The sequence below is a fragment of the Crassostrea angulata genome, chromosome 4 (assembly GCF_025612915.1).
Source record: "Crassostrea angulata isolate pt1a10 chromosome 4, ASM2561291v2, whole genome shotgun sequence".
NCBI classification, from domain to species: domain Eukaryota; kingdom Metazoa; phylum Mollusca; class Bivalvia; order Ostreida; family Ostreidae; genus Magallana; species Magallana angulata.
In genome coordinates this window covers 3,945,230-3,970,929 of record NC_069114.1, presented here as the reverse complement: position 1 = coordinate 3,970,929, position 25,700 = coordinate 3,945,230, and the positions used below count along the sequence as shown (strand labels likewise).

The window sequence follows — 25,700 nt, the reverse complement described above, 5'->3', positions numbered from 1 at the left end:
CATATAGATGTTAACTATATTAATAATTACAGCGCTGCCTACAAGGAACAGCAGAGTCACATGCCATTTGTTCTAACAAAATATATTTATCAAGGCGTTCGGAACCACAAGTCACAAAAGTGGACAGTTCCTCTTCATCCTTTGATGCGTAAAGCTCAGTGTGGTCCTTCAGCTGACAACATTATTCATCAAAATATGACTGAAATAGGTTCTTTTGAAAATCACACCGTAATGAAAACGCATGAATTTGGCATCTTTAAGGTTGGGCAATATTTTTGGCAATGTTATACTGAACTTCTCTATGCAATCAGAATTCTGTGGCAGACGTAGAGTCAACTACCGTGATTCAGAATCAGATTAGGAAAAAGGAACTACAGTAGATCTGTTTTCTCTTCTAAATATGTTCGAATAATAAAAGTGAAGTTTTGTTGTAGCTATAACTGATATTTTCTTTGTTATTAAATCATATTGTTAAAAGAAAATTATAAAAGGTTATTTGTGTTCACATTAACTGTTAATGTGTTATTATTTGTTATATCTGTGATACATTTTGTCTTTGTATCATATGGTTAATTATGAAATATCATTTATGTTCATATTCTCTGTTTAAGTTGCTACTAAACTCACTGAATTGTTTTGTTTCCTGTATGTTATTACTAAGAATGTAATAAATAGAATAATACAAACCCTTTCATTGTCACATCCTGTATCAGCCCTTGACCAATATCAGCCCTCGGGCTGATACAAACTGATTTGGGAAAGGTTATGTGTTATTCTCTTTAAAGAGGGATGTTAAGAGTTGGGGGTCAAAAGAAAACAAATCTGATCTTTTATATGTCTCAGAAAAGAGAAAATTAAAATAGATATTGAAAAGCAGCAAAATAGAGCTGTTTGTTCTTTATTAGGTTCCTAACAACATGCTGCCATTAGTAAGTCAGGTTTACGGAAAGTAAATTGTTGATAGTGTAAAATTAATATTGAACCACACAATATTATGAATATGTGGTAAGTATGTAGAACCCACGAGCCCAGAACAAGTTGGTCATTCATATCTTAAAAAGATATAACCTTTTTTAAAAAGCAACTAGGAGGAAAGGGTGCTTAAAATGATGTATATAATGATATACAGCCATTAATATTTCGTAAAACAACCTTGATAAGAAGATTTGAAGGCCCACGTATTTTTTCCGGGATATCTCAAAAGCAATATTGAATTCAAAAACACGTTTAAAATAAACTAAGAGATCATGAATCCAGAAGCTTTCAATCCACGTCAATAATTTGGAGCTGCAATTCAAATTAGGAACCTAAATATGTTGGTTCAGTGTTACAAAACGAAGAGTTGTTAGTAAGGGGTTTAAATGTCATCTCTTTGATCTAGCATATTTAGCTATAAAGGACGATCTTTAAAAATAATAAGACATTTGACAAAAGCCATTTTTTTTTTACACAATTTTCATGTTCATCGTTGACAATAACGTTTTTTCTCCATTCACGGATTTTTCAGTTCGATAATTTCATGTCCTTGTGTCAAAACTATGAATTCAGTTTATTCACATGAATGTTTATATGTGTATTGGAGGTAAATTAAATTAGTATCGTAAAGATCACACTCAGTCTGTTTCATATTAATATTTTGCGGACTATAGATCAGTAAGCATTTGTACAAAAAATTGTTTTCAGTAAAATATATGGATTTTACTTGTAATTGTTGACATTTTGATGTAAACTATTTAAAGATCAGGTAAATAGTTTGGTATCAAGGTTTTTAAAATTTGTTTTAAGTTGGCTGAGTTATGTTTTTATTATTCATGTAAATGTTGAACGTAATAAACAAAACAAATATAAAAATGTTAAGATTTTAAAACAAAAACCATTTTTAAATGATTTTGTAGATAGCTTTTATGGTATTATGATACAATAAAACTTTGTAGCCGTTCGTAATGAGAAATAACATTACAAAAAATTAAGAAGTATACGCTTTTGGAAATTTTACACAAAGAATTATGCTTCGTCGGAGATATTTTTTTTTAATTTTTGAATAAATCTTATGTACAAAACTACATTCAAAATTTTGTAAAATCCCAAATTTATAACACACTTTGGTGCATTTTGATATTTTGAGATTACTCTCATTCAGTATTTAGTACCTTTTATACACAATGTAGACAGTAATAATTTCAATTACAATGTACATAATCCAAATTATCGAACATTGTAGTATATTTTTAAAAAAAAAATGACTCGAAGTGCAACAAAAAGAAAGTTTGCCATGCATCTCTAAAGTGAATTGAATTGTATTTTGAGATGACTAGATACTCTTTAATTTTCAATAATACTAAACTTTGACCCGTTGCATATGACATTGACATTGCATATGATATCGGATTATTTACGAAAAAGATACATCGACACACTGTGTTGTTGACATTTACATGACCAAGTTTTAAGCCCACAATAATGTTATTAACTTTACTACACTCTGCGTAGTAAGAATAATCTATCTGTATCTCGGGACAGGCCTTCATCACAGTTAATCCCCCCTATATAACCGTAATCAGAGATATGAATAACATTGCCATTTATGTCTCTGTCGTAATGTAGCAAAAAATTGCATAATCGCTCAGAAACGATTTTGTAGAAAATCAATGAACCTGCATAAAAAATAACAGTCAGGTTATTCATAACAAACAATTTTAAGGTTGTAAATACCTTTCATCTAATTATTTTATTCATATTAATGAAGCGCGCGGGGTTGTTAAGGAAGCATATGGGTAATTTAGCGTCTTATTTTGACTGTTATATTCAAAATCGTGAAATTAAATAACTATTTTGAATACGATCAAAAACTTAGTATTATCCTTTGAAATAGATGTAAGTGCAGTAAAATCGGGTAGTACATTACTGCCACATTGGTGCATTATCACGTGACAACTATAAATAGCTCACGTATATTCCTTAACCTAAAATGAGATAGAACAACACTACCCCGCGGTTTCCAAAATAAAATAAACATACCAAGTGAAGGCAAAACATCTCAGTTTAATCAAAACTGCTGCTAGAATCCTATGTTTTTCTCAATTCAATAGTTATTCATCCAGCTCTCGTAAAACCTTCCCAACTTTTATAAAGTTTGCACGGAAAACGGCAAGTTGCATCAAAACAACACACAACATGGGATTCTAGCAGCACTTTTCATTTTAAGCATTGATCAAACTAACGATACATATAAAATTCAAAGTTCAATATATGCGGGGTAGTGTTGTTCTAGTCGGATTTTTATATCGTAAACAACGACAGAGGAAAGCCTGGCCGAGAAATAAAAGCAAATTTACATACCTTTTAGCGAATGATTGATAAAACTAACATCTCTCCTAGTATTCTTATGTCCCATTCTCAATAAATCACACCACAATATTTTATTAGAGTTCTTAGATTTGTTATGTTTTGAATATGTTTACAATGCTTTCCGATCAAATTCACACGACATTCAACTTTTAGTCATGACGTCATCAATGTATAAATCTACGTAATACAAACTAATTTCTGAAAAAAAATTGACTTCAGTTTTTTTATTTGCTATTGGTCTACGTTTCGTTGCTTAGATAATTGAATATGTACATAATAACTAAGATTTGTGATATCACGAAATTACATGTAACTCAGAATCCATATGCTTCCTTAACACCCCCGCGCGTTCAACTCTTTCTCAACAACATTTTTACTCGCTTCGAATATACATGTACACACCATGTTGACATTCGGAACACTCGGGATTTTTTTTTTAAAATGCACTGAGTTAGAGTTATCTCCCATATTTTCTTTAATGAACTATTTTATTACAAATTTTAATGAAAATTAAAACGTATTTGTTACATCGTTTCTGAGTTTATACGTGCAAATGTGATACTGTGAAAACATAAACTAAAGAGCCTCTAGTGATTTAGCGTGAATGTAATGCGCATGCGTAAGATTGTAAAATCCCGAAAAAATCCAGTACCCATATCAGTCATCTGTTAAAGAAGTTTTACCTTTTTTTAAGAATGGTGTCATCGGCACATGTAACATATTTTTCAATTATTATGATTAGTAGTACCTGATATAAGAAAAAAAAAATTCTCACGCACACGAAATTCAATTGTGTAATTCTAGGCCTAGCTTTGGTATAGAATTTCAGTTTAATGTCGGTCTGATTAGCATTGCCAAATTGCGTAGGTTGAATGTAGGCATTGATTTCCTTTTCTGACTTATATAAATACTAGATAAACTAGGCCCTTACTGATATCTTACACTTGCAATGATAAGTTCAGTTTAATAATTTAAAAGTTAATCAATATTTTTGTGTATCCATACATTGAAATAAGTTTGTGTTTTAATTAAGTTACAGATTATTTGCACTAAGGTATACAAAATATTTGAATCACATTTTCGAAAAAGATTAATTTAATGAAGACATCATTTGATACTTTTGTATCATACAATGTTTCTACTTGAATCATTTTTGAAAGTCAATTTTGTTGAAGTATCATAGTAAAACAAAACTCATGCTATCTTTGCTGCAATCAGCGTATCCAGAAGATGTACACACGGGCTGTCTGGTATGTATACGCGTGTTCAAATAAAAGTAAGAGTATACAAATACACGTAATACACCCATTTTCTACACTAAACACATTTATGTCACAAAGTTTTGAAAAATAACAAAAACAACGCAAGCAATAAGATGTTGCAGTTTTAACCAAAGGTCTGACAAAATGATTATTTACAGCTAAATTTCTTTAAATCTTCAACAACTATTTTATTTGATTTAACATGAAACTAATTAAACTTTGATTCTGTTCGGATTAATAATGCATTTTATTCTACTGCAGATGATTGTATCTCTCATTCTTGCGATTTTTGGGATGGAAGTACGGGGTGCGGCAAACATAGACAGTTGTAAAGAGATGTTGCAGAGCTTACTAACAGGACAACCTTCTTCAGGTGCGTGTAAATCAATACGGGGGAAAACAGAAATTGATGTACAAAAGATGTAACGTTTAAAAATGCAATTATCCGCTTTAAGTACGAAAAATGTTTAAAAAGGAAATACCAATGAATTCACGTACCTACTGTCTTTTTGAAAAGAAACAACAGAAAGAAGACGATGGGGGAAGAAAACGTGTCCTTCAAATGCCGAGCTAGTTCTTTCAGGTAATTCTATTCTAAAATCACTTGGTTTTAGGTTGGTGAATAGTTTGTATACTGCACTCCATCACTGTGTTTTACAGGGCAGCGACAATAACCTACATATGTGTTTTGCTACATGCAAAATGCATCTAGCATGTCATATTACATGTATTTATATGATATGTAAAAGCAGTTTCAAAATGTTAATACTCAATATCATTTGTCATATTTTATTTTCATCAAAGGCTCTATTTCAGGCAATTCCATGTAGTTTAATTCATATATTATATATATTTTGTTATCTTGCAAATACATATTTTGTAAGACTTTTCAGTTTCTGAATATAGTTGCTGTCTGTATACCGCAATGTGAACTTGTTTTGTAAACTAATTGTGCTATCCCGTATAAATAAAAGACATTACTATTGTTATTATATCTTTTTTCACTTTTGGAAGGTTATACTGGAGGTTCATGGTATACCAACAGGGGTGCAGCAGTTGATACTCTTTGTTTACCGAGAGATCCAGAATGGGGAAACTACAGGGATGGAACTGATGGGCGTAAAGCTTATATACTTGGTGCAGAATACCAAACATATGATTCCCTTGGCAACCTTCGGAAACTTAACGATCACGATGTACCATGTGCAGTGTGCTTACGTCGAAATAGATCAGTTGTAAGAATGTTTCCAGGTGCGTCAGATTTAAATTTATTAAATAATTATACAACTTAATTCATAGTATTTTTTTGATTCATCCAACTTGGTCATAAGGTTAACCCAATACCTTTTTTAACTTACAATCCGAAGCTTATAGTTTTATTAAGAATAATGTTATGGTATCTGTTTTTTAAGGTACATGTATTTCGTCCCAAAATAATGGTTGTCATGTTAAATTTTTAAATTAAATTAACATGTGAATAAGACATCAAGACCAACTCACTGGATGAAAAATCAAGTTTCAGCAAAACTGAAACTATATGGAAACCTTGCTGAAACTTGAAGTTGAAGTTTCATGTATAGTTTCCGCAATGCGGAAACCATTATATCGATTCAGCAAGTATCCGTTAGGTTTCAGTCAGCAGAAACTTTAGTCTAAGATTCCTGATGGTTTCCGCAATGCGGAAACTAAATTTGAATCGTGTGAATAGTTGTGTAAATTATTATGGAAATATCAATCAGTTTCAGAACATTTCCGCTAGGTTTCAGTATGCTGAAACTTTAAGTTAAGATTCCTGATGGTTTCCGCAATGCGGAAACTAAATTTCAATCATGTGAAAAGTTGTGTAAATTATTACTGAAATATCAATCAGTTTCAGAACATTTCCGCTAGGTTTCAGTATGCTGAAACTTTAAGTTAAGATTCCAAATGGTTTACGCATTGCTGAAACTATTACTAAAATTGATTTGAGTTTAAAAGTGATATCATTTATTTTCAACAGGTTTAAGTTTAATTCTAGCCTAATGATTACTAAAATGTATAGTAAGGTTTCAGCGTGACTGAAACTATATGTATCCATGTAACTATCTTCAAATATGGCAAATAAGGCGATTAAGAACCTTACTAAGTAATTAATTGAATTTGAAAAGAAAAACTGATGTCTCATCTTGTTTAATGCATATGATGAAATCATTAATCTTAGGTACTCGGGCACGTGTATACATGTGTATACATTCTTTGTCCAGGTGACCTCCTCTGTGATTTTCCTGTATATTCTGTGTGGATTGCAGGGTTTTTTCTGTCAGGAGTGAACAAAAGACTGTTACATAACATATACACAGTACAAAGCGTGAGTTTATAACTGGAGCCCGGCGGGAATTTTTTTTCAATTTGTGTGTACCTGAGTTAGTAAAACTGATAAGTAAATTATAATTATTTAGTAAAATAAATTAATATACCTATTTTGTAAGACTCCTTCTTAAATCATTTAGTTATCATTTGAATGAACCTTGAGGTACAGTAACTAATTAAGCAAACAAATTAAGGTAAAGTCGTTGTAAATTTTTACAAGTCGTACCAAATATTCGTACAACCTGAAGTTTAGAGCTAATTCATTTCTTTTTTAATACCACGCCAACACATGTACACAGGAATTTGTTTAAAAAAAATTCTACAGTTGATAATAACAGTAAAACCCACTTGGAGTTTGAGTCTAATATGATAATTGTTTAATTATTTACATGCATTTCAGACTTTACTGCATGTATGACTGTATCATGATTCACTGGCGTCGGAAGCAAATTGAAAGTGTGGGGGGGGGGGGGGGCTAGACTAATCCTCAGAAATATTGAGGGGGGGTATACCTATACTATATACCTTCGAAAATAAATTTCCCTACCCAATTTTTTTCCCCCAAAATCATGAAATTCCTAATCCGTGTCGGGGGGGGGGGGGGGAGGGGGGGCTAGACTAATCCTCAGAAATGTTGAGGAAAAACCCTAATTCCCAAAATCCTAATCCGTGGGGGGGGGGGGGGTATACCTATACTATATACTTCCGAAAATAAATTTCCCTACCCAATTTTTTTCCCCCCAAATCATGAAATTCCTAATCCGTGTCGGGGGGGGGGGGGGGGGGCTAGTATGCCTATTACTCCAACTTCTCAATCTTTCAAGGAAAATTTAGGAACAATTACATGTCCGGCGAGAAAAAGTGGGGGGGGGGGGCTCTATATGCCTATTGGTTAAGTCTAACTTTGCACTAAGCCCCCCCTAGCCCCCCCCCCCCCCCCCCGGTTCGACGCCTATGTTATTCGTGCATTTCTATACTTTGTATTTACTTTCTGTACTGTAAACTCAGATATTGATACATGTTTATGAAACATGCACATGTTTGTGTTATAAGATATAATAAGCATTATTTATAATTTTACTGAAGTTATACTGACGTTATATTACAAAATCAGTTTCAAATCCAGCACTAGCCATGTGGTGCACGTGATTTTAATCCCATTTTTAAAATTTGATTATACATTCGTATACATTTGATGTAGAAAGTATACCAAATAATTAAAATTATATTTTGTTTATATATCAGTCCGACGTGTACATCTTACTTCCCGGCTTGTTTAACGCGTTTGTATTTTAATTTCATAAGTATTCTTAACGTACTGTTCATCGCATGACCAATCAGTGCACATGTGTAACTGTAAAATAATTGCCATCAATTCATCGTAGTTGTAAATTCACCGTACGGGTGAACGCTGTTAACCGGACCCCGTTAATTGATCGGTATCTAATTATATTTGTGATTTCTGTGTGTTCATGCAGAACCTGCTCTGTGATGAACATAATATTTTCACACCTCTATATTTTGAATAAGAATATGACCGTGCTTAGAATCGCGGTGAAAATTGGACAAGTCAAGACTAACTTGTCAGTAAACTATATATGGCTCTATCATATTTAGTTTGGCAAAATCATCAGTACATGTAAATAAAATATAGTTAAAGACAAAATCTGATACATATGTCTCATTAAAACTTGTTTAATTTCATTAGACATTTGTAAACAAACGGTCGGCCATTTTTTTTTTGGTTAATCATGCACGTGTTACAAATACAATTGTAACAAACACACGCCAATACTTTGTCGTATTTAACCAGGAAATACTGACTCAGACAGTTCTTATTTAAAATAAATATACATGTAAAAAGTATACTATTCGGTAAAAAATGATAATTTTGATTAAACATCATTCATTTTAAACTATCCCAAGATGCACTTTTCCAAGATTTAGCGGGTTCTGATTGGTCAGTATTGGCGCACTTAATGATTTCGAGCGAAGGTTAAAATGGACAAGAAGATGCTGTTGTAAAATGGAGAATTGAGAAGCATTAATAGCCTCTATAACAAGGAGATAATGCAGGAACGAAGAACTCATGTCAAGGTAACTTAATTCACAATATAGATACTCCCAATAACATTTTCAAGGCTCTAATTTATCTCTCATTTGTAAACGAGATTTCGCGCCATCAAATCAAGGTGGCGTCATTTTTTCAAACTTGGTTCGGAGTTTTAATTTTTATTACCGTATCTCTTTTAAATATACGTTTTGACCAAGTTAACCATTAACCAACTTTATATGCATGATAATCAAGATTATCCAGGGTATACACATATATAATTATATAAACGTCCCTAATATATGAATGCTTGGTTGGTAAACAAGACGAACAATGAATCTTTCGCACATTATACAATTTACAAACTCTAAATTTATTAATAAAATCCGGAAAATGAAATTTTTCACGTTTTTCTTTTTCAGCATTGACAGCATACAAAGTCAATGTTTCCGGTGATTAGTTGCATCCTCTGTTCGGTGATTCGGGTGAATGTTTTGACCAGCTGGACGATGTGAACGCAAGGTATTGCTTTGAAATTGATTATTTTCACCATTAAATTATACATATGTTGGATGTTTATAATTTACTGTAGTAATTTTTGGGAAATCCAGGTCTAAGTTCTTGAAAAGGAGGTTGATGATGGGGGGGGGGGGGGGTAAAACACACTTATTGTTGATTGTTTTTCCATTGTTCAACAAACAATAATTGAATCAAAATGAAAATAACATAGCTTCAAACATAAAATGAAACATTTTAGACCAGATACTACTGTAGTCATTATATGACATAGTTTAAACAGCAACTGGCAACTGCATAGTAGCTTCTGTATTCAGAATTTTATTCAGAATGCTTTTATTACATGTTAGGCTGAATGACTTATGTTTATTGTTTAAAAATCTAAATGAAACTTTATTATTCATGTTTAAGATGAATAGAACACATAAAGTACAGCCCAGTGAAACGAACAAGTTCATCGCAAGAAGAAGAATTTTAATGCTACCACTGTCCAGAACTACTAAGTCTGCTGTAGCCATGATGTGATCATATGAGTGCTTCGCCGGTCTGGACAATGCTCGAAAGTCCCCCAAAAAGGCCTATTTCCATAAACTACGACTCGGGTTACATCAACAACAGCCAAGGACACTCCTTATTGATTCGAATGGACACATCTCTACGACCCGACTAAACCTCTGCAGAACAAGACTTTTTAACTGTAAAGTATTCTCATTTCAAAAAACCTATAAACTATAAAAGTACTTTTTTTATATGATCAAATACCAGTATATTACAATGTCTGTCTGTAAGCTAGAATCTTAGAAAATCACATGGTTTTGACTTATTAAATGATTGATTAGACCTTGCAGATATTAACTTTCATTTTCTTAAATAATTTGTTATATTTGCAAATATTGCATAAAATATTAGACTCCATGTAACATATATCCTCACACCTCCAAGTTGATAAGTGTTAACTACTTTTTTTTTCATTTTCTTTGTTTAAACATTTATTGATAACTTAGTTTTTATTTGCAGCAATATATGAAAAATTAGGAAACCAATCTTAAATGTAAAAACACTGCATTAGGAGATGAATGCATGGGTCATAGAAATGATAAAATACACCAAACAATATTCAATTATGTCGTATATGAAAATATATAAAGACAACATATACCCCATGTATTACAATTTTTATATAACAAAATTACTTGGATGGAAAGTTGTTTCCATGTGGGTTTTATTTTAATCTGTATTGTGTAACTAATATATAATTGGAATTAGCTTTTATATCATAAGTAAAATGCTGGTATTGATGAGAATTGTAAGGTGAATGATCTGTGTGATACTTTGTATTTTATACATTTATGCTACATGTAGTAATACTTGTCATATATAAACAATGTATATTTTACTTCATGTCCTGGATTTAAAAATATTAATGTAGGTAAAGTAGTGAAATGTAGGAAGGTAAACCGTGTGTAAAGAATATTCATCAGGAATGAAGTGTGTTGCAATCAGCATAATTAATTAAATGTGTACATCATATTTTTTGCACATGATTTGACAGACTGCTCCATTGTTAGCTTTTTATTGGCCAACAAGCTTTTCATATCTCCCTCTGGGTCATCTATTAAATACTGACAGGCTTATGATATTAAAATCTGATCAGTTGGTACATCATGGGTGGAAATGAAAAGTTCACTTTGGACTTAATGGATTATCAAAAAAATGATATCAAATCCTGTTCTATTGTAAAACATTAGATTATATTACTAACAAAGAAAAGGTTTATCCCAACTTGTAAGTGGGTCATTTTGACCTCATTTTGGAATTTATTGACATATTCAAATCAAATCTGGGTCATACCTCTATAGTCAACTACTATCTTGTAATGTATTTTATTTTTTTTAAAGATGGATACTTTAGACTTTTCAAAAATATTTTATGGTGTACATATTCATTGTAGTTCAAAACAAATTGAGACAAGTGTATCATGTTCATGTAACAGTGAAGTTTTCTTTGTTTATTCATGTACGTGCAGTTATTTTGTAAATTCCATTCATATTTTTAAAAAAGTAAGATCTTTGTTGCATTTTTAAAGGGAGATTTGATAGGCATTTAATCGAGATGGAAAAACATACAAAAGTAAAGATTTCTATGGGAGGTTTTTTTCTTGTGCAATTTTATCATTTTTTAAATAAAAGTCCCTAATAAGGGAATTGCCATATGGATGTTTCTCCATTATTGTATCTTGGCTGTATTTTATTTATTATTGGAAACAATTTCAGATTTTTGAACAAAATAAATTTGGAACTGTTTGAAATTGTTTTGTTTTTACATAAAGTAGAAACCTTGCTCAGCTTTTGTGAAAGCAAAAATATAAAAAGTTTCAGTAAGTTTCAGTTGCGGAAACCCTTTATAAACAATATGTTTCCCAATTGTATATGGAGGTTGAAACTATGCAGAAACTTCAAGTTTCAGTAAGTTTCCGTCGCGGAAACCATTTGTAAACAATATGTATCCCAAACGTATATGGAGATTGAAACTATGCAGAAACTTCAAGTTTCAGTAAGTTTCCGTTGCGGAAACCATTTGGATTCATGGACAGCCTAAGTTTCAGCACTGCGGAAACTTAATGAAACTTGAAGTTTCCGTGCTGAAACCTGTCGGAAACTTAAAGTAACCTTAAGTTTCCGCAGAGTTTCCAAAGGGTTTCCGCAGCGCTGAAACCAGATATTTCATCCAGTGAACTATGCTTTTTTTTTCTTTGGATATACTAAACAATTCAAGGATTTCGTATTTTCTTCATATGTTATAAATAGTATTGAAGAAAAATATTCTCATGAATTTATTGATTTGTAGCTAGAAAAACGTGTTACAAAGGATGGAAGTTAGAATACCGTGGTTACTTAATGGCTGGATATCATGACCACCGAGCCGGTACAATGTACACCTGTATTGACGAGCATCCAGACACCTTACATGGGGGTCATACAGATAAAAATGGTAAACTATTCTATTCCGTAGAGGCTCTATGTGGTTCCTTGAAGTGTCCACCCTATGTACAAGGAAGAGAACTCGTGTGTGCTGTTTGTTCTAAATAATAAAAATATCGCTGTTGTAGTATTAACTGTGTTATTGTGGTAATCTTAATTATGTGTTTTGTAGTCTTGAAACGATCTTACAAGTCCTACCATTTCATCAAATATTATCTCACTATCTTATTAAGGTCTTCCGAATTTGAATTTTCCCCCTTTTGAATATTATACCTGCAAAGGCTCCGAGTTGATTGGTTGCAAGTAAATTTAAATCACACATCTTAAATATAGACATCTTAAACGTTGTCACCCCAGTTTTATTTATATGATTATTTCCCGAATACTACTTAAAAAATTCAAAAAGTGCCAACTTTTGCTACCAATTGCTCTATAACTTTTTAGTTATGAATATTTTTTAACCATATAAAGAGCAATTAAACGTTGTTTAATTGTGCAACAAATATTAGTAAGTGGCTTTTATTTTATACCATAAAAAAGGAACTAACCCCTTAAATAAGAGATCTAGATCCCTTTGAAACTTTACTTTATAACTCTTACACAGTAAATTTTTCCAGTGAGGCGTCGCTGCGAAAATGATGTTTGTGATTTAATTAATCTCATAAAACTGTTTTTGTGTTCGGGTAATGTATAATATGAGAGTACAAAGTATTACCTTTGATAGAGTTAAAAGTTGTTTGTGCGTACAAATGACTTAAAGTTACCACAGAATAATAATGGTAATAAAATAAATAACGTAAAATATACGGTATGCCTTACTTCATAAAAAAGTTTGTTTTTAGTATTTAGGTTTTTATCTGAGGAATATAAGTCATTTTTGTATAGTTCTTACAGTGAACAATCCTTTGAAATCAAGCAACAGGAAATATAAACATTTTTTTCTTTGCTTGTTTGCTTGTAAAACTCAATTACGGATTTAAAAAATTAACTTCTAATACATTTTAGCTATTATAATGCATGTTTTGAAATTCTTTATGAGCTGTGTGTGTGTGCCATTACCCAACATACCCTCCATCAATCAATTGCGGCTGAATTAAATATCGATCAAAGATTATCTACAAAACAAGATTCGTGTCTTACACATATGGGTTTTTTTTTTTACTCACAAACACATAGAAATGTTTCCTTGTATAAGTGTACTCTTCTTAAATTGAATAAAACGAGAGAGTGTTAATAAAGACATCGTTCAGTGAAAAAAAGCTATGTCATTCCTAATCTAAAGCACTGTCAGACTTGCATCTTTTGCAGGATTATCAGTTAAAAAACCTTCAATTAATACAAATTAGTCATTACGCTTCAAACATTTCAAATCTTCCTGGTTTCTGACTTAAATATAAGCCTTTCTCTATTCTTTTTTTTATAAATTCCGTGCACATTGAAAAGGTAATTGTCACAAAAACTCTGAAGATTTTTTTAACGCACATTCATTTTTCTGAATAAATCATAGCTTAGTCTAGTAAAGAACTGCTTTTATAAACTACATGTACAATGCAAAGAATGTATCTAAAATTATTCATAATCAATAACCAAGTACAATGAACATGGCATTTTAAAAGTGCATGGTGCCAATATATGCGCATTGGATTCCTGTGCATGCTATATGAAAAAAGAAACTTCGACAAAAATCGATCTTTCTTTTTCTCATTTTGCTTTAACTTCTTTATTCTTCTGTATATTTACACATAACTGTCGCTTTAGTGCTTTCAAATGAATGGTTATCATATTTTACTTTGATTAGTTATTAATTCTTCATGGCTTGATTTTCGAACTTTCTTTCTTTTATATTTACTCTTGTTCCTTACTACATTAATAATGTCTCTATGAAAAACGTAAATTCAATCAAGATATTTATATGAAAAGTCGCATTTCTTAGCATATAATTATAATGTTTGCCGTCATTGCCCCCCCCCCCCCTCCCCGGCATTCCGGTTTATGAAAATACGCGACAAGCTTAGTAAGATTTTGAGACGTTTAACTCTTATAGAGACAATTCGCTTCTCCGTGTATCAATAAAATATATACTGAGTTCACCAAGTTCCAGTATAATTTATATCATTGTTATAATAAGCATCTTCGCAAGCTCGGCATAATTAAATGAGGACTGCATGCATAATTATATGTGATACAGATGCGTATACATTTTATCATTTCGTTAATGTGAATTAAAATTGAAGTTAAAAAACTGTAAAAATTCTATTCCGTAGAGGCTCTATGTGGTTCCTTGAAGTGTCCACCCTATGTACAAGGAAGAGAACTCGTGTGTGCTGTTTGTTCTAAATAATAAAAATATCGTTGTTGTAGTATTAACTGTGTTATTGTGGTAATCTTAAATATGTGTTTTGTAGTCTTGAAACGATCTTACAAGTCCTACCATTTCATCAAATATTATCTCACTATCTTATTAAGGTCTTCCGAATTTGAATTTTCCCCCTTTTCAATATTATACAAGCACTAAAGCTTGTGACTTCTCTCATAGCATTTTTAAACATCTGTCTGTTTTTAAGCATCCACTATTTTTGTCAAAACCAAATAATTGATCATTGGATAGCTTATCAAGTTCCTGAAGCAATAAATTAAAAATTTGATTTTGTCAAAAGATAAAATCGTGCGCAAGTTAAATACTCTTCTAAATATTTTGACTTAAATAACTATAAGTTACAGTACCAGAAAAAAAAGACGAAGCTAAAAGACATTAATTCAACAATATCCTCCCTCACTATTTTTTGCGAGCGACAGAGAGACAGGGGAACAGAAGTTGGCACAAATACGCAGTATTTCTGATATACGCTTAGAAAGAAATCCAACCCCAAGGAGATCATCGACATCGATATTAAGATAGGCAGGACAAAACCTAAACCTACTGCTGCTACAGTGGTAGCAACGTTATTGTTGACAAACGACACGCACGTTTCTGATACACGAACGATCACGCACGATACACGAACGATCACGCACGATACACGGACGATCACTAACTTACTGAATTTTCACGATACACGAACAAAACGATAAAACACGCAACCGAACGATTCTACACCATTAAACACGCAAAATCAAAATTAAATTTTTAAGATTAGAATTAAGAAAACATATTGCTTTAATCTGTATTGCTTTATGTTTGAGTTTTATTAAAAAGCGGCATGTACAGTAGCAATGCACTGTTTTATATCTTACGAGTAAACAATTTACACATCCATACAAAAAAAAAATATGATTCATACACAAATAATTTTTTTTTTGTCTCCATAACGAATAATAACTTAAGTGTAAATGAAATGAAGATAATGCATTAACTATACGAAATTATTTACATACGGGTTGACTGTTTATGTAATCCAGTTCCCTTACGTACGATTTGATTATGCGAGATAGAGGTAAATTTGTCACCTTGTTCCATAGAATTTCGATTTACCACATTGAATATTTTCATTATTTACAGTACATGATTTTTTTCTAAATTTTAAAGCATTTTAAAAAAAATTTATTTCAAACAAATGTTCAGATAGGAATGCGTATCGTATTTTCATTTGAAAGAAAAACGTTGGGGATAATCGTTTAGTTTAAAACGGGGAGTGGGTAAGCTTGACTGCTTTCATTCAACGTGCCACTATTGCTAATATGATTAAAATTATGTGTCAAGACACAGTGGATGCTTGATACAGGCTGACTATAACATTGTGCAAAACTAACTCGACCGAACAAAGGATTGAATGAGCTGTGGAAATACTTGATAAATGTATTTAACCATGAAATAGAGAATGAATGTTAACAACTGTTTATGTTCTTCTATGGAAAAAAGTTTAAAATTCACATTGTTTTACAAAAACTACTTGTCGTTGTTTTAAGAATAAATCCTGACGTTCCGTAAAAAAAGTTACAAAACGAAAAACCGCACGATCACGCACGAACACGTACGATAAAAAACGCAAACTATTTTTCCTGATACACGCACGATCCCGCACGTTACACGAACGATCACCCACGTTACACGAACTATTTAACACGATTGGCTTGTCAACAATAACGTTGTTACCACTGTATGAAGGCCTCCTTCGACCCAACTGGACCTGTTTAATAACCACAAGCCTACCTTGAGAAGACGTTCGATATACTTTGTAGAGTTACTAATGCTCTTGTTTTGCAGACATTGTATGACGAGACTTTTGAAAGGAATGATAATGTCGAAGATGATGATGATCTGATACTGCCAACTATGACAGATGCTTGCTAAACTGTGTAGTGTTCTTTTGATGGTTTAGTCAATTACTAAAAACGTTTAACTTAACATTTTAGATAAGGATACAATATTGTGAAATTGAAGATCAGACAACAGGGCAAAGTGAAAATTATGATTACTTAAAAACAAGAAAAGTATAAAAATAACTGCATCTCATGTTTTATCAGGTGTGAAATAACTATAATTCAAAAATGATTATTTGAAAAAGTCAAAATATGTCTCTATTTTCAACAGCATTTGATACACTTCATGAACCAATAGCTATGCAGCTTCATTTTAATCAGTATAAAAAACAGCATAGACATGCATAGATCAGGCTATGCAGTTAATTGTAGACCATGAGTATATGAGCATTTTAGGGACATTACCAGATTGTTTAGTTAAATGCAAATGCTGAGGCGAGGGTTTGCTTAAGATGAAGTATTCGTTTTATATCAAAACTAAATGCCTAAAGTTGCTTATTTAGATAAATATTATCATGTTGTTTTAGATGAAAATGTTAAATTAAAATGACTATTCATGGTATGTTCAAATTCGAGGTCAATTAGGCTTTTGTCACAAACAGTGGTGCGATTTTTTTTTGATTTTTTTTGTGTTTTTTTGCTGTATAAAAAGGCTTCATTGTTGATCATGTTTATGTATGTCTCATCATGTTTTTCCTAACTTTTTAAAAGCACGCAAATAATCTTTGAATATACAGCTCATATGCTCTAGCATTGATTTCATATGAATGTAGATCTTTACATAGTTATATAACTCTACCGAAAAAATCGAAAGTTATGTTCAAATTTGTCAAAATTATTTATTTGAAAAATGATAAAACAAGTACGAAATAATTCTAATGATGTATTATGTAATACATTGAACGTTTGTTTACTGTTATAATAATCGTAAACACAATAAGATATGGTTTGCACAAAATATTGTTATTAATTTCGATTTTAACAGTTTAATGTTTTCGTTGTTTTCAATACATAAATTACTAGAATGATTTGACAGCCAGCATTGTGTTCTACTGTCTCTAATATATACTAAAATTGCCAGTTTTACTGATAATTTCTGATATTTACTGGTTTTGTTCTGTTATTGCTTATTGTTGCTGATATTTACTGAGACTATTGGTGCTGTTACTGAATATTGCTGTTAGTTCTGATATTTACTGACGGTTTTGTCGTTAGTTTTGATAATAACTGCAATTTATACTGAGACATATTGTTAGTACAGATATTTTCTTATATTTTCTGATAATATTTTTAAAGCCAAAAACATTTTTATTTTGATTAGAAAGACATAATTCAGATTTAAGGCATTTTATTTTAGAGTATGTTATACTATTCGTTAGTTATGCGTTTAACTTACAAGATTTTATTTGTATATAATTTGTTTATTTATTTATCACAATTTAAATGTAATGTTAGAAAGCCGGGTAAAAATTGATACATTTGCAGTTATAGACAGACTCCACACAAATATTTAATTTCTAAATGTGGTGGGCATTTTTGTTTCAACAATAAAAAAAACATAGACAATACCTTGTCAGGACTTCAAAATTCTTTGGAAGTTTAACTTCACGTAAAGATCAGCGAAGAACTATATGTCTATAGAATACATACTATTAGCGGATTAAGAAGTGTGAATGTAGGAAACATCAACCTTGTAAATTGTCAGTCTAACACCTAACTTAAGATATTACGTAATATCTAATAATATTTAGTTAATCAAAATGAAAAGTATATTACTGAAAACAATAATTATAACAACCTAATAATTCCCATATGCATCATGTTAGCTGTGTTCGATGTATAATCTCTCTCTCTCTCTCTCTCTCTCTCTCTCTCTCTCTCTTTCTCTCTCTGAAGACTGTTAAATATTTCAATATCTGTCGTAAAGAAGCATATTATTTAAATAATACAAATGATAAATTTACCATAAGGTTTGCTATAGTTTGTGATTACTTAAACATGATGTATAGAAAAGTCTATTACACGCACAGGATATTCATTTGTGTAACATTAGACCTAGGTATGGTATACGTTTCAATTTAATTTAGATTTGATAAGGATTTTTAAAATGCGTAGGTTAAACAAATGCACCTGCTCTGTTATAAAATATATAAATACTTACTGAAAAAGATGAATAGGGATAGTTATGGATTGATAATAGTAATTTTATTTTAACAGTTTACAAATCTATCATTAAATGTTCTTATCTTTTATTCTGTGATGAGGATATTTGAACCAGGACTTTAAATCAGAGATATCAAAAAAGAGTTTATCGTAAGAAAGTGCTATTTATCAATCAGTTTACCCGCGTTCTAGTCGTTTTGGTTAAAATTAATATGTGCATATGCGATATACACTGTATTGTTTACATTCATCTTTATGGTGTTAATTGTTAATCAAAAACAGTTTATATCTATTTAACACAGTTGTTTTAAATTTAACGAAAGTCTGACAAAATGAATATACCAGAAATATATCGAACAAAACCGGATTTAAAAAAAAAATAAAACTAGGTTAACATTAAGTTAGATTAGATTAAAGTGTTTAAAAAATTAATAATGTATTAAATTGTACTTTAGATGACTGAGGCTCTTATTTTTGTGATTTTTGTGATGGGCGTACGAGCGGAAACAAGCAATGGAAGTTGTAAAGACATGCTGCAGGGTTATCTGACAGGACAATTGTCGTCTGCTCTAGGAGCATACCAAGTAGAGGCGCTGAGGCGGGAATTCAAGAGTTTCACCAACCAAATTGAAAAATCAATAAAAACAATTCAAGAAAAAACAGAGTTTGGTGCACAGAAAATACAAGGCAACATTTTTATGACATTTAGAGATTATCGTTATATATTTTATTATATATGATATTATATTTATTAAATAAATCTAGGAAAAAAAACTTTTTTATTCAAATACCTTAATTTTACGTGCATTTTTTTTATTACATAATTGACAATATTTTAAGAAACTAAAAACAGCAGCGTTGTGTACACAAGATGGGGAAAGAAGACGTGTCCTTCAAATGCCGAGTTAGTTCTATCAGGTAATTTTTTCCCTGAAATCACTTCTATCTGACAAAAATCGTCTTACAATTTCCTATTGCAATTCTATCGAGATAGTATTTGTTTTTTTAAATTAAAAACGAAAAACTTTTCACTTCTCTATTAAACAAAATTTTAAGGTAAGTATTATAAGGCGTTGAATCACAATACGTAAATGTTATGCGAATGTTTTGATGAAATCTGAAGGTTACACTGGCGGTTCTTGGTATAACAACAAGGGAGCAGCAGTTGATCCTCTGTGTTTACCAAGAGATCCAGAGTGGGGGATCTACACTGATGGGGATGACGATAACAGAGCTTTTGTTTATGGTGCGGAATACGAAACACACTACTCACCCGGGTACATACGCACATTCTCTGACCATGATGTACCCTGTGCTGTTTGTCTTCTTAGAAATAAATCAGTCGTCAAAATGTTTCCAGGTTAGTGAAAATGTTCGCAAGAAATATCAAATTGTCTTGTGTTTGGATAAAGTTGTTTTTTTTTATCAAAAGAACAAAGATTAATTATAGCATTTCTCCCCCAAAAGATGAACATGCAGTTTTTGCACATTCGTTTTTATTATGGCAAAGATAACAAATATATTGTGCATTTCAATCCAATTAATATTCGATTCTGAAACCTGCCCCTCTTAAATACGCTTAATAAGATCTAGCAATGAAATCACTGCCGTTGACCTTTCAGCTTATGATTCGCTGAAGTGTTTGTATATCAATATCGTACCTAATATCCAAAGATGTGTCGCGTAGTAGACTAATTCATTACAAACTGTATATTGAAAATTTGTGTTTTTGTTGTTTGTATTTTACACGGGGATAGAATTTATCTTTTCATAATTTTGGCCGAAAAAAATTGCCTAGCATAAAATAGACGACCGAGCTGTTTTTTTGAGATTAATAGAATCATTCATTATTACGAGTGCGAGATAGTGAAATTCCACAGAGGGGACAAGATTCACGGTCTAGGACGAGGCTTTGCCGAGTCCTTGACCGTGAATCTTGGCCCCGAGGTGGAATTTCACTATCCCACACGAGTATATAATGAATGATTATTTTTCTCGCATTATATTACCTTAAAAAATGATGTTAGACAACTTTTTGTTATGACGTTCAAAAGATAACTTTGAGTTCATCCCTCCGCGTGCTTCAAATAGTGCAAGTCAAAATGAGAGCATACGACAGTTTTTTTAATTAAAAATATGATAAATTGTAATTAATTAAGCAAAACAATTACTTAATGGATAATCTCAATCCACCATTTTGCATTTCCCTACAGCAGACAACGTTTGTTTACGTTTTAAAACGGCGTAGTAATACACAGTGTAAGACAGAAAAATCTCACACTGCTGTCTCACACCGGACAAACCGATATCACATCGGCGATAATGCGAGAAAAAGATATCTGACTATTCAACAACTTATTAATGAAGCTTGAAACCGTCTAGTTAACAGTCGCATGTTTATTCATTTTTGAAAAGTCACTTTGAGATGACTCAGTAGGGGCTGGTCTTATTTCTTGTACAGCAGAACAAAGAGGGACAGTTTTACAAGTCTTATTTTATTTCATTTACCTGTATTTTATGTATTTGTAGCAAGGAAATCGTGTTACAAAGGGTGGAAGTTGGAGTATAATGGCTATCTAATGGCAGGGCATCATGGCCAACTAGCTAGTACAATGTACACCTGTATTGACGAGCATTCAGACACCTTACATGGAGGCCATGCCAATAAAAATGGCTACCTGTTTTACTCCGTTGAGGCACGATGTGGATCATTGAAATGCCCACCCTATGTGGAAGGAAGAGAACTCGTGTGTGCTGTTTGTTCCATGGAATAAATATCAGAAAAGTAGTGACTTTTTTTTTACATTCCAGCATTTTAGTTTAAAAAGGATTCAGCCAAAAACAGCGCGTTACATCCGTCATCAATAAAAATAACTCCTTGGTATTTATTATCTGCTTCAGATATGGGACAATAGGCTAAAGAAAGGATAGTATATTACATTATTATGCCATACTTTTAGAAATCCGTTCCGAATATACACCAATACATGTCAGCATTTCAAGGACGCATCTATTTTAATGAGGTAGGCATACAAGATAAAATTATCGAAGTGGAGACATATACTATAAACAGTCAATTATTACTTTCATTCCACAAATTCATATAATCATATTGATAAATGCATCGATATTGAAATATTAACACGGTACAGAATAACCTAATTAACATAAAAAGTGTATTTTCGTCATCCCATTGAAAGGGAATTAAACACGATGTCAGCTTAAAATGAGAAATTTTGATATCTATTTCGAATATTTAAAATGATTAATATGGGTATTTTTAATGCTTTGTCGAATATGTGAATGTTAATTATCGAGTAATTCTTTGTTTTGTAAACAAAGCTCGAATCTCGTTATAGTTTACAGATGTGTTTTTTGGTATATGTTTCAATTATTCTTACAAGAAAAGATATCAGCATAACAAATTTGTAATGATTACTATAGCGGTTTCACTATATGTTTTCTTTCAACAAAATACATTTTGTTTTTTTAATTGATACTTTAAATGAAAATACATTCTTCAAACCATTTAATATTCAATTGTAAAGTAAAGAATTCATGTAAAAATAAAAACTTCAAACTATAATGTTAAATGGTAGTGCAAACTTTTTTTAATTTTGTAAAAAAAATTTACCAAGGCCACAACACAAAATCAGCGGACAGTTTCGAAAAAAGTATCCGGCAATATTTTTATAAAATTGAAAGTTGTTGTTCTTGAAAGCTTTTGAGTGTTGCTAAAATTCATTAAATAATTTTTACTGATTATCATTAGTTAGAGGGATGTCTTTTGTTCAAATTGATATGCAAAAAGTAGGATCCTAATGTTAAGTACATGAAAACCAGAAGTGAAATGCAAAACTTGCGGCTATAATTGTTGTGTTGACTTTACGCAGTCTAGTTAGAGAGGCGGGAGGTAAATTAATAAGAAAAGTACAGCTGTAGGTGATTGGAACATAATAAACTATACACCGTACGTTTCTGACATGTGATGGTGCAACATGCATACGGTACGGAAGGTCAACCCTTTGCAGGAAACGAGCCGAGGAAATCTTTAGAGCTGAAAAATCATGAAAAGTAGCGAAATATATAATGGTCGAAATCGAAACCCCCCCCAAACCCCCCCCCCCCCCCCCAAAAAAAAAAAACACCCCCCCCCTAAAAAAAACAAAAACAAACACTTTGTAGAAAATTGTACACGTTTTGACTAGTAATTTTACTCATATTTGTGTGATTAATCTTATAAGAAGTGAATTAAAGGTAATTAATTTTATTTAAACTAAGAAATTCTAGTTACAAAGATCCGAAGAAACGCAACATCTGGCTTCAGTGAATCGTATCAAAAAATCTAACTGCTTCCACCGTATCCGAGATTTTGCTATTTCTGTGTTTGTACTAAATGAGTTTTAGTGTAATTCTAAGCATATCGCAATCTACTAAAGAATATTGCGTCATTTCAACAAAGTATATAATTACAGCCTAATCCGGATATATTGAAATTCAGGGGACCATGCAAATTATTTCAATATATCCGTATTTCAATATAAGCGAAATTGACTGATGTTAAGCCGCCATTTTTGAAAGTTCAATCCCGATGTAAGCATAGAAAACCAAACCCGAACGAATTATTTGGACATCATTTATCTATTACAGTGAACAGATTATATGCAATATTAGTCCTTGAAAGTTTGATTAAAATCATATCCGTATGTTTTGAAACCGTGACGACAGCCGCCAGGGAGAACTTCAATATAACCGTTATAAAAACAACTAATTTGCACCTATGGGGACCGATCAGTGGCTTCAGTATAAGCGATATTTCAAAATAGCCGATATCATTATATCCGTTAAATCAATGCAAAAAAATGAGAGGCAAAAACTGGGGATTTATTTCTATTTCAAAATAAGCGGAATTTCAAAATAAGATTTCAATATAAGTGGAGTAAGCTGTATATGCATATATGTTATTACACTTAAACATATTTTTTTCATAAATCTACATTAAAATGTTTAATAATTACTGTAGATTCCTTATTTTACGAGAGTACTTAACCGCCATTTAACTGTTTTGTATAAGATCGCGAGAATATAAAATCGTCAACGCCAAATTTTTGTCATTATTTTATAATATGCATGCTTCTCAAAATTTAACGCGTTTACTAAATAATTTAGGTCTTTAACTAAGAATTAACAGTACAGTTCACTCACCAGTGTGTACACAGTATCGAGGTAGTTATCATCTTATGTATCATATGATACATTAATCTAACGGCATGAGGACATGTTGACAAAATAAATACTAGATTTGTTGACGCATAATCGTGTTTGCTATGAAGCTATATCTTGATTTCAATGAATATAAAAATCAGAGAGACTATTTAACAGGCACGTATTTAAATAAATCAACTAAGTAACGCATATAGTTAACGACATGTTTGCCTACATATCGAGGTATCACAGAGAGAGAGAGAGAGAGAGAGAGAGAGAGAGAGAGAGAGAGAGAGAGAGAGAGAGAGAGAGAGAAAGAGAGAGAGAGAGTATCTTTTTTATTTAATTGATTTATACTCGTATATCGATTGTTTCTTTTCTTTTTGTCTGACAAACACCTTGTTTGTAAAATATTATGCCATTTATTAGTCAGAAAACACCACATACTTGTAACAAAATTCTTGATTAATCCTACTTCCAATTTCTCGATGTATGTCAAAAGAATCCATGTAAACATTAAATTTAAACCATGTTTTTAAGAACTGTATTTAGAATAGTCTCCGCCTTAATGATATTTAAAAAGAAAAATCCCCGAATCAATGAAGAACTTTTTCTGTTGCTTCATACTGCTGATTAAATATTCATACTTTTTTTAAAAATTTGAATAAATATTTTTAAGATAAAAAAATATTCTTATAAGGTCAATGCGTAATATTTAAAATAAGATGTCAGACTGGCACTTCACAATGTTGATAGCAGTAGTTACTCGAGTAGATTCCGAGTGTCAATATGTTCACGCCCATGATTTGAGGTAAATTATTTGTACTACAGTTTACAATTAGTCGTTATATCTATTTCAAAATTTTAAAAGTTCAATCTGTACCTTTTGTGTTGGTCGTATATGTGTCCATTGTACATGCATTTGGTGAATTTCTAAAATGATTTTCAGTCGCCAACAAACATCAAGAATTCTGTATTTACAAAAACTCATACATGTAGCTCAGGAACAAATCGACTGTTCAATGTCATATTTTTATTTTATATTTACCAATTTTCCGGCTTTTAGTATCGATACTTGCTTAAAAAAATAAACTAATTTACACAATTGTATGTATACAAAACCTAAGGTGTGCAATGCTCTTATTGAAATATGATTTAAATTTCAAATGATGTTTTACTCTTTTTTAAATCCTATTTGATTCTCTGTATCAATAATATACATGTTGGTTTTCAAAAATGCGCGAATAAAGATGTACATATTTAAACTTCAGAAATTTCAAATTATAAACACAGCAAAAATCTTTGAGAAATGTATTTTGCAAAACCGGGAATAGTAAATGCCAAGTCAATTGACCACCGCTATTCACTCTGTTCACAATACAGGTTTACTATTTAAACACGTTCCTATCGCGATATAACTTTACTTTCTATGAAATCTTTCTACATGATACAACTAACCCTATATGACCTTACACGTGTTCGCACACATGGAGAACAATATTAAAAAAGGGCCATTCTGACTATTAAGTCATTGCTTTGTTTTGTTTCAAACCACAAATGGGA

General features: G+C 31.6%; 2 protein-coding genes and 1 long non-coding RNA gene across 4 annotated transcripts in view; all 3 read left to right on the top strand.

Annotated features, from left to right (window-relative positions):
* Positions 1–4,876: 4,876 nt before the first annotated feature.
* The window catches only part of LOC128179485 (short-chain collagen C4-like), a 145,345-nt gene continuing 124,521 nt past the window's right edge, over positions 4,877–25,700 (top strand). Inside the window, exon 1 of the mRNA XM_052846920.1 lies at positions 4,877–4,983. Coding sequence (XP_052702880.1) covers positions 4,905–4,983 — 79 coding nt within the window. The 5' untranslated portion in view covers positions 4,877–4,904. The remainder of the gene's footprint in view (positions 4,984–25,700) is intronic.
* Positions 8,949–12,256, top strand: LOC128179493 (uncharacterized). Its single transcript, XR_008243089.1, has 3 exons — positions 8,949–9,056; positions 9,435–9,534; positions 9,940–12,256. It is a non-coding gene; the product is annotated as an uncharacterized LOC128179493 (long non-coding RNA).
* On the top strand, positions 18,954–21,751 carry LOC128179489 (uncharacterized). Of its 2 annotated transcripts, XM_052846923.1 has the most exons (5): positions 18,962–19,082; positions 19,388–19,619; positions 19,773–19,850; positions 20,056–20,292; positions 21,462–21,751. In XM_052846923.1, the coding sequence occupies exons 2-5, from the start codon at positions 19,388–19,390 to the stop codon at positions 21,704–21,706; spliced, it is 792 nt and encodes a 263-aa protein (XP_052702883.1). In that variant the 5' UTR covers positions 18,962–19,082; the 3' UTR covers positions 21,707–21,751. The 2 variants fall into 2 exon arrangements, 1 of the variants encoding a protein (XP_052702883.1); XR_008243086.1 differs by lacking the exon at positions 21,462–21,751 and having other exon boundaries at positions 18,954–18,968; positions 19,388–19,850; positions 20,056–20,194.